The 13685-nt window shown below is 44.1% G+C and overlaps 2 protein-coding genes across 5 annotated transcripts in view; both read right to left on the bottom strand.

The window, feature by feature from the left end:
• LOC126406100 (uncharacterized) overlaps positions 1-5766 on the bottom strand; it is a 12847-nt gene extending 7081 nt beyond the window's left edge. For 2 of the 3 annotated variants that reach the window (XM_050070269.1, XM_050070270.1), the window contains exons 1-2: positions 5542-5766; positions 176-5449 (exon numbers count right to left, since the gene is read on the bottom strand). In XM_050070269.1, coding sequence (XP_049926226.1) covers positions 3221-4717 — 1497 coding nt within the window. In that variant the 5' untranslated portion in view covers positions 4718-5449; positions 5542-5766 and the 3' untranslated portion in view covers positions 176-3220. Of the gene's footprint in view, positions 1-175; positions 5450-5541 lie in introns of those variants that run through there. The other variant, XR_007571634.1, reaches the window with a different exon arrangement.
• yipf2 (Yip1 domain family, member 2) overlaps positions 1-13685 on the bottom strand; it is a 64679-nt gene that overhangs the window by 40523 nt on the left and 10471 nt on the right. For both annotated transcript variants that reach the window (XM_050070304.1, XM_050070303.1), the window contains exons 2-5: positions 13466-13531; positions 11299-11480; positions 11122-11202; positions 10881-10968 (exon numbers count right to left, since the gene is read on the bottom strand). In XM_050070304.1, the coding sequence (XP_049926261.1) occupies positions 10881-10968; positions 11122-11202; positions 11299-11480; positions 13466-13496 (382 nt within the window). In that variant the 5' untranslated portion in view covers positions 13497-13531. The remainder of the gene's footprint in view (positions 1-10880; positions 10969-11121; positions 11203-11298; positions 11481-13465; positions 13532-13685) is intronic.

Raw genomic sequence — 13685 nt, 5'->3', positions numbered from 1 at the left:
ATTCTAACCTTGTCATGCAGCAGTTGTGATCATCAGAGGTCCTTCTCTGTAACACCATTTCCTGTCACATGGCCTTCTTTACAATATTAACAAAACGGCCTCTTAAATGGTGGTTACACCACTTGACACTTCATGTAGTTTACTTGACTTTCATGATTCCCCAAATTAAATTTCATATTTAGAACAATTGTATTTCATAACCTTTATTGAATATAAAAAAGTAATAATTTAAAGATCATGCCAAACTAGTTGAAATGTTTTTTTTTATTGAGAATTTTAGTGTTTTTAAGCAAGTTTAATTATTTGGTGCAAGTTTTTATGGTTACACCACTTAGACATTTTTGCCATTATCCTCTAATATATTCTCTCAAAATGTATTAAAAGCAAAAATTTTATACTGGATCCACACAAAATTAAAGTTTGTAAGTTAATCATACATTTATTTTCAAATTTTAACCCTTTTAAATTTGACTAAACCATATGAACACAAAAAAAGTAGCGTCACATCATTGACCCATCAATGAAATAAAGATACAACATCCTCATGAAGACAGTTTAAGCAGTCTCTAAAGGATATAGGAGTTGAACTGGTCTTCTTAATATTGTCCTGTCTGATGTGCGCACAGCGCAGGATCTCACAAGTCCGTCTCTTCCCGAGAACAGTTCATTGATCATCCCAGTTTTCCAGATCTGGCGTGGCATTTTGTCATCTCCAATAAGCACCAGATCTCCTTCCTTTAGAGGTGTAGAGCGTGGAGTGTTTCTGGTGTGGGCGGATCTCTGCTCCAGTAAATACTCCCTTTTCCAGCGAGTCCAGAAGTCGTTGAGAAGGCACTAACGATATTTCCATCTCTGAGTCAGTTCCTCTTGGCTGGAGTTGAGGGTTTGCTTGGCAGCATGAAAGGGCTTAGGTGGCAAGGAGGAGAATCGCCTTCCAATCAGGAAGTGAGCCGGTGACAGAGGTTGAGGTTCTTCTGGTTCATTGTAGACAAAGGTGAGTGGTCTTGAATTAATTGTCGCCTCTACCTCTGCTAATAGGGATGATAGCTCCTCAAAGCTCAGTGAAGTTCTTCCCATCACTTTCCTCAGACATGTCTTTACTGATCGGACCAGTCTCTCTCTGTGCTTGATCAGCATTTCAGAGAGTCTGTGATTGGAAGGCAAGATCCACGGATGCTGTTCACTGAAGCTAAAGTTTGAATGCCGCAGTCTCCCTCCCACACAGACTAACCCATTTTCATCAAGAAACGGCTTCAAGTCTCTGATTTTTGAGTCTTTGTGTATGTCTTGTCCTGCTTTCATTTCACTTATCTCTCGCTGGAAACTCTGATTTTGTGCCTCCAATATCCAGTGTCCTTCAGCCAGCTCCTTGGCTGTCAGCTCTCCTTGTCTTTTTTCTCTTGAGCGAGAGTTGTGGATGAATCATTTAATCCAGGCCGTGACTCTGAATACAGTCCTTAGTTTGCCGTAGTTCTCCAGCTTTAATAGGGGATCTGGTGATGTATTTTCTGCGTTACTCAGATGGACTGTGACATGGTTTGACTTGAGCTCAGCCTTTACTTCCTCTTCACAGAGCTCTTCAGTAGATAGCTCTGGCTGAATTACTGAACTCAGAAATGGGGGTCCTGACCACCAGGGTTCTTCTTCTTTCAGGTTTGAGGCAGTCTGACCCTTTGTGGTGAGATCAGCGGGGTTAAGCTTCCCACTGCAGTGTGACCAGGTTTCTGGCGGGGTCAGTGACTGTATCTCTGTATCTAACTCTATTTGCGACAAACTGTTTCCATCTTTGCGCTGAGCTGCGAATCCACTGGATGACTATCATGGAGTCTGACCACATGCGTATTTGGCTCGTGTGCATGTCCATTGCCTTTAACAGGTTGTTTCCCATCCTTGCTGCAACCAGAGCTCCCATTAACTCAAGGCGTGGAAGGGTGAGTTTCTTAATGGGTGCAACTCTTGACTTGGACATGATAAGTCTGCTCACAGTTTTTCCCTCAGCTGTTTGTCCTTGGAGATATGCTACTGCGCTGTAGGCCCTTTCACTTGCCACACTGAACACATGAAGGCCACGTCCATTTTGCAGTTCGTCAGTTCCACACCACCTGGGAATGGCTATCTGATGCAGCTGGAGCAGCTCCATACACCATTGCTGCCACCCTTGAGTGAGGTCATCTGGCAGCTCCTGGTCCCAGCTGATGCCCCTTTGCCACATATCCTGGAAGAGACATTTCACTCTTATTGTAAATGGCGTCAGAAATCCCATGGGGTCAAATATCTTAGCTGACGACTGCAGGACACTCCTCTTTGTGTTCACTCTGTCTTTGAAACTGTCCATGAGATGTTTGAGGTTGAAAACAAAGTCGTCAGTCTCTGGTCTCCATACTAGGCCGAGCACCTTTAACACACAGCCATGTGCTTCAGGTTCTAGAGTGAAGTCGAAATCCCCTTGCAGCCACTTAGCTTTCAGCTCGGAGGAATTTGTGGCCCACTTACAGAGGTTCATGCCAGCGGTGGACAGGATTTCTCTTGCCTGTGTGGTTAGTGCAAAAGCACCTTCAACATCACTTGAGCTGGCGATAAAGTCATCAACATACAGGGAGTCTTTCAGAGTGTTAACCGCATGTGGGTGACTTGTTTGGTACCCATTCAAGTGGTTCCGGATTGTAGCTGCAAGCGAGAATGGGCTCGATGACACTCCGAACACCACGCGAGTCATTCTCAGTGTGCGTGATTTGGTGTCCGCAGCATCGGGGGGTCCAGTGAGCCACAGGAACCTCAAAGCATCTCTGTCCTCGTCAGCAACAGATATTTGCAGGAAGGCTTTAGTGATGTCTGCCATAAATGCGATTGGATGCAGCCTGAATCTCACTAAGATGGTTAGGAGGTCCGGGTTTAAATTTGGTCCAGTGAGCAGGCAGTCGTTGAGAGAAGGACAGCTGTCTTCATGTGAAGAAGCATTGAAAACAACTCTCACCTTGGTTGTTGCCTTGTCCTCTCTAATTACAGCATGGTGAGGTAGATAGTACTTGACATTGTTGTTCTCAGTGCCTGCTGTGTGTCTGGTGTCTGGAACATCTTAACATATTCCTTGCTGAAGACAGTCCTGAATCACATCACTGTGTCTTTTGAATAGCGTCACGTCAGTTTTTAGTTTTCTTTTCAGCCCTTCAAATCTTTTCCTGGCAATTCTCAGATTGTCTGGGAGTTCTGGGGCATCCTGTCACCATGGCAATTTCACTTCATATCTCCCTTGAGTGTATCTGACTGACCTGTCAAAGTTTTGCTGAGCTTCCACGTCATCAGCTTGTTCCTCACCTTTGCTGGAAATGCCTAGCGACTCTATTTCCCAGAATGTTCGTTGCTGGTTTGAAACCTGTGTGGCTTGCTCGATGCCAATCTTCATGCTGGACATGGACACTGGTCCCTGCACTGTCCAGCCAAATATGGTTTCTATGGCAACCAGGGACTCTGATAGTCTTTCTACTCTGCCAGACACCATTTTCCAGTAGTAGTCAGCGCCTATCAGAACTGACAGCTCCAGCTCTTCATCGCTCCTGCCTGAAACATCTGCTGATGGCAGCCCTTTTTTCTCTAGCTGCAGCCGGATTTGTTCTCTAGGGACCTGCATGATGGCGGAGCTCACTTGCAACGTTTCAACAGCTTCGATCTCAGTATTTAGCTCTTTGTTGTCAATATTTAGCAGGACTAATTTCACAATGCTGTGTTCCATTGTTGCTGGAATTTCACTGCCAAAAGTGTGGAGCTTTAAAGTCTCTCTTTTCACGACAGGTAATCCCAATGTCTTTACCTGTTTCTGCAGGACAAAGCTCCGCTGACTTCCTCCATCCATCAGGCAGCGCACTTTTCTCTTCCCCCTTGGTCCTTCTGCCCACGCTGTTACTGTTTGCAGTAGAACTGTATTTGATTTTCCTGTGCTTGTCTTTACTGTGTGGGGAGCCACAGAAGAAATGACAGTGTCAGTTGTCTCTTGAGCACTATTTGGGGGTTCTGTCTGCTCATCCTTGTCGCACATCGTGGGGTGGCGTCTCCGTCCACACTTGCTGCTACATGAGACATTCTTGGTTCGACAGAATTTAGCAACCTGCTGTTGTCCTAGGCACACAAAACACCTCCCCATTTTCTTCAACTTTTCCTTTTGCGTGCTGACTGTATCATCTGTACACAGTTCTGATGTATGGCTTGTACTGTCACAGAATAAACAGCCTCTGGGAGAGTTTGAGCTGCTTGTGTGGAGAGTAGCAGCTGACGGGAGGCTTGGTTTTCTGGATTTTCCACTCCCTGAATCTGGCTTATAATGATGCTGGTGAGCAGGTTGTAAGTCTTTGTTAAGGGTTCCCACTTTGGTTAAGTGCATAGCACGCTCTCTGCTTTCAACTTCCAGCTGTAGGAAACTGATGAGCTCTTGGACCTCCAGCTCATGCCCTGAATCTGTTTTGCGTGTATAAGCAAGAGCAAGGTCATCTGGGATCATCTGGAGTAATATGGGACACAGCAATCCTCTATATGTATCTGAAACTACTCCGAGGGACTCCAAGCCTCTAATCTGGACTTCGCACTCATCATACAGCTGTCTTAAAGCAACAATGTCTGAGGATTTTTTAACTGGGGTCAAGTTTAGCAGTTTAGCCATGTGCGCACTCACCACCAGGTCTCGTCTTCCAAATCTCTCCTTCAGCATGTTGACATGCGACATCATAATTGTTCTCTGTTATTTTTAGCCATGCCACGGCTCTTGCTGCTGGACCCACGAGATATGACTTGAGATATGTCAGCTTTTCCATTTTACTCGGCTCTCTATTCTCATGGATAGCAGTCTCGAATTGAACCCAAAATTCCTGCCACATCGCTATTTCACCGTCATATTTATTTATGTACAGTAGGGCATTGACAGAAAAGTCGATTTGTCGACGTGTCGACGTCAGTGGCACAAGGTCGACACCCCCCGGGAGGAGTCGACAAGTCGTGTGTTTTTTCCTCCTCTCTCTCTCTCTGTGCTTGTGTACAGAATGCAATCGCTGCCTCTGAACGTACGTGGAACGGACTCCGCAGAGGTCCGTGCGGACTCAAAGTGGACGTCCGCAAGCCCTGTGCGCGCAAAGCTCAGATTTTACGACCGCACGGACTCCACTCCACGCACCAGTGACTGCTCGGCATGTATTTTTCACATCGCGGGGATTTTTCACAGACATTTTTACAGGAAACTATAACACGGAAGTGCGCTCGACTATGAAAGCCCGAATGACTGCGGACATTCCTCGCGGAGTCCGCTTCGCTAATAGTACGCCCGAGTATGTTCGGTTCGGTATGTTGAGAGTGACAGACACACATCACGTGTGGAGATACTTCACTTTCCTCCGCCGCGTCAATGTGATGACGTCATCAAATGACTTGTCGACTTGACTTAGACTTTATTGACAGATAAGTCGACCTGAAAAAAATCAAAGTCGTTAATGCCCTAATGTACAGCTTGGGTAACTTCACTGACGATCTGTTGTTCAGTCTGCTTGAATGTGTACTCACATCACTCAGCCGAGGCGAGCTCCATTGTGCCGCTGCTGCTTCCTCTCTTTCAATTAGCCTTGTTGCACGGGCTTTCCAGAGACTTACGCTGTCCTGATAATCCACAGTTTTCACTATGTCCGCCTGCAGCTCGTCCATTGGTATCTCCTTTTCAATTTCTTTATCCAATTCCCGGAGATTCTGTTCCTTAGCTAACAACATGGACAACAAGTCTTGCAGGCAGTCACAACTTACATTATCCTTTCCTGTTTCCAGCTATCGGCTAACTCCGTCTTTCATTAATCTTCTGTCTCCCGGGTTTCGGCACCAAAAAATTGTGAAGACTTAGCTGTAACTTCTACAAAAAGATGACCGGACGCCCATGTTCTTCGTTCAACATTTTACTGAACAAACTGCAGCGTTACAGGGAACATGCTCAACATTCATTGTTTCATGTAACGTGTCTGTGGTGTCTGCTAACAACTTCTTCTCTTCTGTTTACTTCCCTTTTTTCCTACTTGTAACTCTAGTGTAGAACACTACTGCCACCTTGTGGTCTGTATGACTCATTGTTCATAATCTTTAACTCAAAACACCAAATTAAATTAATGACTTCTTTGTAATATTTTAACCCCTTTTCAACTGTACGTTTTTAACTTACTGCATTAATGAACTATAAATATCACATGCATTACTGTATCAATGAAATAAAGATACAACAAGGGTTGTGGGCGCTCCCTCTCAAAACCTGCAGGTTGGGTTGCTAACCCTCCCTGCCTTGGCTGCCGTCTCTATAAGCTGTCCACTGTCTCTCCAGTTGTCACCGCTCTATTCACAGTTGTCATCCAGCCTTTTCCTGGAAGTCAGTGACCTTGTCATACATTGTTAGTCATGTTTTGGGTCACTTTAAAATTCAGAAATTTAGCTCTTGTGTATACCATACTGTATTTTATGCTGTCCGATATGTGGCTATTGTCCTTTGTTATGTGAGGCATCGTTCAGCGTTCAGTTCAGTAGAAAAATCTGCCAGTGGATCAAGATTTATTTTCTTGTTCCACTGGCAGATTTTTCTACTTATTTCAAGTGAAAATTTGCTTGAAACAAGTGAAAATTGTCTAAAAACAAGTTACTTTTTAGGTGATGGGTCTTATTTTAAGTGTAACGAGATTCGTTTTGACTAGAAATAAGACAAATATTCTTAGTAAGATTTTGAGTTTTTGCAGTGCAATATCAATCACAATATCACACCCCCTTTAGCTAAATAGCTTAGGCTACTCACCACTTAGTAGAGCTGCAGTCGGCGTCTCCCAGAGTTGAACCTCTTCATTACTGCCCCCTTCCATTCAGTAGCAAATCTTTTCGTTAAGTCCCTTTCAAAGGCCAGCTGCACTAAATGTGCTTTTCGTTGGTGCGGCATGCTGAGTCTATTGTCTGTGAGAACACTTTTTAAAGTGGAGAAAGAATTCTCACACATGGCTGTTGATGCTCCAAATGTCAGAGCATGTTTAAAGGCCGTCATCACACTTGGCATAGCCTCCAGTGCGCTGTGGAATGTCTTGACAATCCGTGACATTGTCCAGGTTAACAGTCCTCTTCCTCTTCTGTGGGCTTTCTGTCTCCTTACACTGTCCCATGATGTTGTTAAACTCACTTTCTGAGCACAGTTGCGCAACACATTCAGATGCACTTTTCACTAAGCGCATCCCAGAGAACAAATCCATTTGTTCTGACTGAAGCATTTTGTTGGGGGCATCAAGCAGCTGCAAAATCTTCTGCACAAAGCGTCCAATGAATTCAAAGCTTGGCTCTGAAATAGCTCGAATCAGACCTGCTGCCTCAATTCATAAGTCAGTTCCAAAGGCACGATTGCTGTCAATCTCTGACAACAGAGAGAAAATGTCATCAAATGACTTGAGCACAACTGTGACGGTAGCTAGATGGCCAGTCCACCGCTGTTCCAGCAGACGTTTTAGCCTGTCTCCTTTATAGTGGACTGCAACAGTGGGTTTCTTAATGAATTTGTAGAGACCCACAAACTCCAAAAAAGTCCTCTATTGCTCCCTCGCTTGACGTTGCATTTATCACAACTAGGTGGAGCTGATGATTAAAACAATGGACATTCTATTCCATTCTATTATTAAACAAACAAACAAACACCTCTCGTGGAATTACCAGAATGGAGGTGAGTAAGCCTCCCCACTACCCTAGTGGGGGGGGGCTTACTGCTGCGGATCCACTACCCAGCCCCCCCTCCATCCCATCACCTGACCTCGGTCGGGTGGTGGGGAGGGCTCACTGTGGTGGACCCACCTCCATTCTGGTAATTCTATATGGAACATATAACGTGGGCAGGGGGGAGGCTTATGGCTGCTGATCCCCTGCCCGTCAAATTCACCGTCAATTCACCGTTAATCACTGTTTACTATTGCTTATTACTGAATTCTCCTCAATTATGCTAATAGGTGGTTGCCTGCTCACCTGCTGGACCTGCGATGCCCCCCTGGTTGAGCCGTATGTGCGGAGGGCTATTTATGCCTAAATGGTCTGGTTATTGTTGTTCTCATCTAGTATTGTTCTTATTTGCACTATGGTCCCGCAACTGATTTAATATAATTTTAATTGGTTTACTGGTGTTTTTATTTGACCCCTGTATTTATCTGTTTTATATGCACTCACTTGCACTTTGAGATAGGCCAGTGCAATACCTGTAGTTCCCTTGTTTGTAACCCTACAAACAAGGGAAACGGTTGCACTACTCTTGCAACAGTAGTCTGAAACTGTAACACAGTCAGCGCACTATGTTGGCAACTTGTCTGTGTTGATTGTATGTATGTATGTATGTATGTATGTATGTGAATATTGCAGCTGTTTGCACTATACTGCCCAAGACGAATTTCCCTTGCGGGACAATAAAGTTTATCTTATCTTATCTTTACATAGGGTATCTCTCTGGCGAGCGTGTCCTGCAGTATCTTCTGAACACCCCCATGCTTCCCGGACATGACCGATGCTCCGTCATACACCTGACTGAGAATTTTAGATGTACTTAAACCAACTCTGCGCAGCTCTGTGATTATAGTGTTTGCAAGGGTTTTGGCATCTCCCCCATCTGCAGTAGCAATAGTTAGTAAACGCTCCCTAACTTCCAAATCTTCTGCTACAAAGCGGATCACGATAGAAATGTTTTCACAGCCAGTGGGGTCTCGGGTGTCATCAACTTTAATGGTAAACCATGAATCACTGACTTCATGTACAATTTCTTGAGTTAAAATATCACTCATTATCTTGAGTAGTTCGTTTTGTATATCATGAGATGTATATCTGGCATTTTGTGGGATTGTTTGCAGTATCTTCTCAAGCTCTGGGTCTTTTCTCACTGTGTACTCAAACAATGACAAAAAAAGTCCACAGCTTGCATCACCTTGAGAATCAAATGCTTCCACACTCCCTCTGAGAGGCAATCGGTTTATGGCCAGGAATTGTAACATGTCGATAATAGCACCGATGTAATACCGATTTCTAGCTAGTTGGCCTTCATTCACAAGGGTGGAAACCTCCTGTCCTGAATCAGCCCTCTTCTCTGTCTCTCGCCACTTTGCTGCACTTTCCATGTGTTCTTTACACTCCGCATGCTTGCGCAATCCTCTGCTGCGTGTTTCCAGTCACAATAGCCAGTTTTCTTGAACACAGAATCTACAGTCCCAAACTTTCGGCATGCAAAACAAAATGCCGCGTCAGCTTTAACACTGTACTCTAACCAGTCTCTACGGTTGTACCACAGGGCAACAAATGAACGTTTCTGACCTTTGAAAAGGCGAGAGGGAAACTTATTCAAAATGACCTGAGCGGGCTTGTCCTCACCTAGATCATCCAGAGGGCCACCATGACCTTGTGTTTTAGAAAGTCCGCTGCAGCTTGGGCCTGGTGACGGCAAAGGACACCGGTCATTATCACTGGGTTTGGCGCTATAATCTGCTTGCTCACGCGCCGGCTCCGCTGGGGGGGCTTGTGCCTCTGTGTAGCTAACGTTGCTAGCTGCTTGCTCCTTCTCCGCGGGGATAAAGTGCTCCTGCTCCGTTGTCGCTTGTTCCTCAGCTTGCTCTGCCCTACTGGAGGCAGTTTTAGGTCGCGGTGGTCGGAAGAATTCCCTTATATCCATAGTTCCGTTCCGTTTTTAATCACACATCTCCTCTCGCTCATAGACGGTAGAAAAATGTGAACGTAAACATACTTACGTCAGCACCAATTGCAGCAGTACGCACGTTGCACGCGTCAAGTGACACAAGCCGAGATGTATCAAATTAAATAAAATTAAAATATTTTTTGTATTTTAAATTTTACTGATTAACTGAATATGAATTAATACAATTTGACACACAAAACAAGTTATAACTAGTCTAAATTATTTTCAGGAGGAAAAAAACTCCTTACCCCTCTGACAGCCAATGGGGGGGCAAGAAGGCAGGGCCGGGGGGGCATTGCCCCCCTAATTAACCCCCTAACGCCGGGGCTGGGGGCGTTGATTCTTAATTGCATCGCAATGCGGATGTGGCAGCATTAACCAAATTGAAACACCTCTGTAGTGCAGAAAATAACTCTTTGCTCAGTCTTTTAAAATCCTGTGCCTGGCCTGCCCAGTATCTTGGCTTTCACCGGAACTAACAGAGAGAGAGGCTACTCGCAGCTCCTCTGCTGGCATAACATAAATAACAACACAGCGGCTGCGGCGGAGCACTCCTTCCTCATGTTATTCTTATACACTACACACAGGAGACTATAAGGTGCTTTCAAATAAGTAATTAATTCATCAATGCAGTCAACTTTTTAAAATAAAAAGGATGCGGACCATATATTATTGAATGGAATGTGAATTGCATACTGTTACAGGGGAAATATTACAGTAGTCTATGCAAACACTGGACCCTACGCAGACGTGTGTATGTCCCATATATATGTATATCCCACACACAACTGTAAATCTAGCTTTAAAGCTTCACAGTGTAGGATTTACGGGGATATGTTAAAACTAAGAATTGTTGTGTTTTGTTACCTTGGAACTACTACACACAGAGTGAGTCCTCATCCACAGAGTCCGTCATGTTATTCTACAGTAGCCAAGAACTGACACATCAGACACTGGCTCTAAATAGGGCCACTTGCATTTAACATTTTTGCGCTGGCCACAGAAGTTTCAGTTGGTTGCTGTTTGCAACCTCACCACTAGATGCCACTAAATCCTCAACACTAGACCGTTAATAGCACATAAAACATCTAACCATAAGGTCTTTCATCTAGAGAAAATAAAGAAAAACACAAGGGAATGTATAATATGATATATTTAACCAACTCCATTGGCTTACCATAGAGATCAGGGTTACTCCTTAGGTGGTGTTTAATAAAGTTTCTTCCAGGTAATGGCATCACTGACCCCTTAACTCTGTCCAGTACCTGCATCACATAAAGGAATGTCAAGCAACAAAAAAAGAAACTCATATATTCTTTGAGCTAGGTTTATCATGAAAAAAAATCACATGTATCCATTGTTCAGTCACACCTGCAGTTGTATAAAAAGTGTATTTGTAGAGAGGGAGTGGCTCATACCTGCACTGTGTCCACATTGAAGAAAGATTGATAATACCCAAAGGTCCAGAAGCCACCAGTTGGTTTCTGTCCTCCTAACAGCTGGAAGCACACACATCTTTCAGCTGTGTTCATTCAAAACATCGAGACTCTGTTAGAAACTGTGTCATGATGAGTCAACCCAGATACTTTACACACCTCTGAACTCTCCTCCTGACCCTCCTCATCCTCTGAGAGATCTAGTTTAACATCCTCCCCTCTTTCTCTTTCTCCTCCTGCTCCTCCTGCTGCTGCTGCTGTCGTGCTGGTGTTTGAGGCAGACATACTGAGTGTGGAGGCTCCCGGGTCTGCAGACAACAGCTCTGCTGCTTCCTCAAACTCTTAAGACATGCATTGAGAAACACAGGGAGATAGTAAAGTGGCTGTGTTACTACAAGCCTGGTTGTGTACATAACAGTTGTACTTCAGGCCAGTACCTGAAGCCAGTTCAACTCAGTCGGGCTCTCTCGCTTCGCACAATTAATATGCATTTTAATGGTCAATATGTATTTAGTGTGGTAAAGTAACCCCTATCAAATTTTCCACTTATTTTCTATTGGCTGATTGGACAGAAACATTAACAGAGGGCTTATAACCGGACAGTCTGATTTTCTGAGGGGATCCATTGACAGAAAATCTCATCTGAAATACAAACAATACGCAAAATTATTCCCAAAAAAGGGTCACATCATTTTGCTAATTTTTAGCATTCAAAAATGAGCTCCTTAACAGCCAACTCATCATATAAATATTGGTTATCAGTATTTTTGAAAACATCAACAAAAACCTGGAACAAACGGTACGGTCTCTCTTAAACCCTACTGCTGTTTCCTCAAGGCCCAGTTGTTTAAAATGTAATCTGATCGGATTTCAGCTATCAAATTAGATCAAATCTTGGAAATGGGCAGTTCAAAAGAAAAAAGGATTTTGAAATCCTTAGATCATGTAATCCAGTCTTGGTTTTGATCTGAATAAAACCTTCAGTAGGTGTTGTTGAAAACTTTTTATTAGGATTGGGATACCTCTGATCCAAAAAATCTGGATTATCCTGATCCCAGCAGAAGGTTTGATTCAGGGTGGATTTCAGGAACATAATGTAACACAGGTTTGAATTTGGTCAAACATTCATAAAATATAATAATCACCCAAATAGCTGTCAAAATCAACCAAAACTTATTTAAAGTTAGAATTTCAAAGATCCCTGTTTGTTCTCCTTGGCAGCAACTATGGTGATAAGTGGTAACTGTAGCGTGTTTGTTGGCAGACTGCCTACACTGTGATATGTAGTTCCATTTAGACCACTGGTTATCCAGATCTGGTTATCTTGAAAACTTTGTGTGTGGATCAGGGTGATTTGATCCAATGTTGCTTTGAAAAATTAAAGTGGATTAGGTGATTCTGAATAGCAAAAAATGGAATTTCCAAATCTGGATCATTCTGATCTGGATTGAATTTTAGAACAGCTGCCCTGAGAAGATTAACCTGCACTTTCGCTTTTGTCTGAACCCAGGTGCCCTGTCCTACAGAAATAAAAAAGTGACACTCAATGCTGCTCCTTGCTCCACTGGTAACCCAGAAATTGATCTGGTCACCATCTTAAGGGATGTCTCATTTCACCCCTTACTGTTCAAAGAAGCAAGACCACCCTTTGTCAGAAAATGTCTCGAGGTCTTGATCAAGAGTGAGGGTAGAATGGAGCATGAGATGGATTTGCTATTTGGTGCGGCTTCTGCAGTGATGCGGGCACTGCGCCAGACCGTCGTGGTGAAGAGGGAGCTGAGGAGCCGCAAGGCAGAGCTTTCGATTTACTGGTCCACCTATGTCCCAACCCTCATCTATGGTCATGAGCTCTGGGTACTGCCGAAAGAATGTGATCACAGATAGAAGCTGCTAAAATGAGTTCCTCTGTGGGGGGGGCTGGGCTCAGCCTTAGAGATGAGGTAAGAAGCTCGGACATCTGGAGGGAGCTTGGAGGAGAGCCGCTGCTCCTTTGCATCAAAAGGGGTCAGTTTAGGTGGTTCGAGCATCGTGCCTCCCATTGGAGGTGTTTCAGGCATGTCCCAATGTTAGGAGGCCCTAGGGCATACCCAGAACATGCTGGAGGGATTACATATGTCATCTGGCCTGGGAACGCCTTGAGGTCCCCCAGGAGGAGCTTGAAAGTGTTGCTGAGGAGAGGGATGTCTGGGATGCTTTGTTTGGCCTGCTGCCCCTGCAACTCGGCCCGGATAAGCAGATGAAAATGGATGGATGGATGCATGTATCCTGTATAATTTCATGCAAAAAAATAAACTGATGGATTAAGGTTGAATTACACAATCTTTACCTTGGAACTGTAGATCATTAGGACTGGCCATTGCTTCAGTGATCAAACAGCAACCTCATGCAAGACCTAGGAGAAGATAATAGATGGATGGATACAGATGAGCACTGACAGCAGTTTTCACATACTAGGGTTCCCTGCACGCTGCGCAGTTTATTGGTCAACTGATAGATTGTAGGCTATGAATTTAGCTATACTTTTATAAAGTCTGTGTTACTGAAAT

Source organism: Epinephelus moara, chromosome 18, assembly GCF_006386435.1.
Source record: "Epinephelus moara isolate mb chromosome 18, YSFRI_EMoa_1.0, whole genome shotgun sequence".
NCBI classification, from domain to species: Eukaryota; Metazoa; Chordata; class Actinopteri; order Perciformes; family Serranidae; genus Epinephelus; species Epinephelus moara.
Note: the sequence above shows the minus strand (reverse complement) of the source record. Positions and strands in the feature narration are given on the sequence as shown.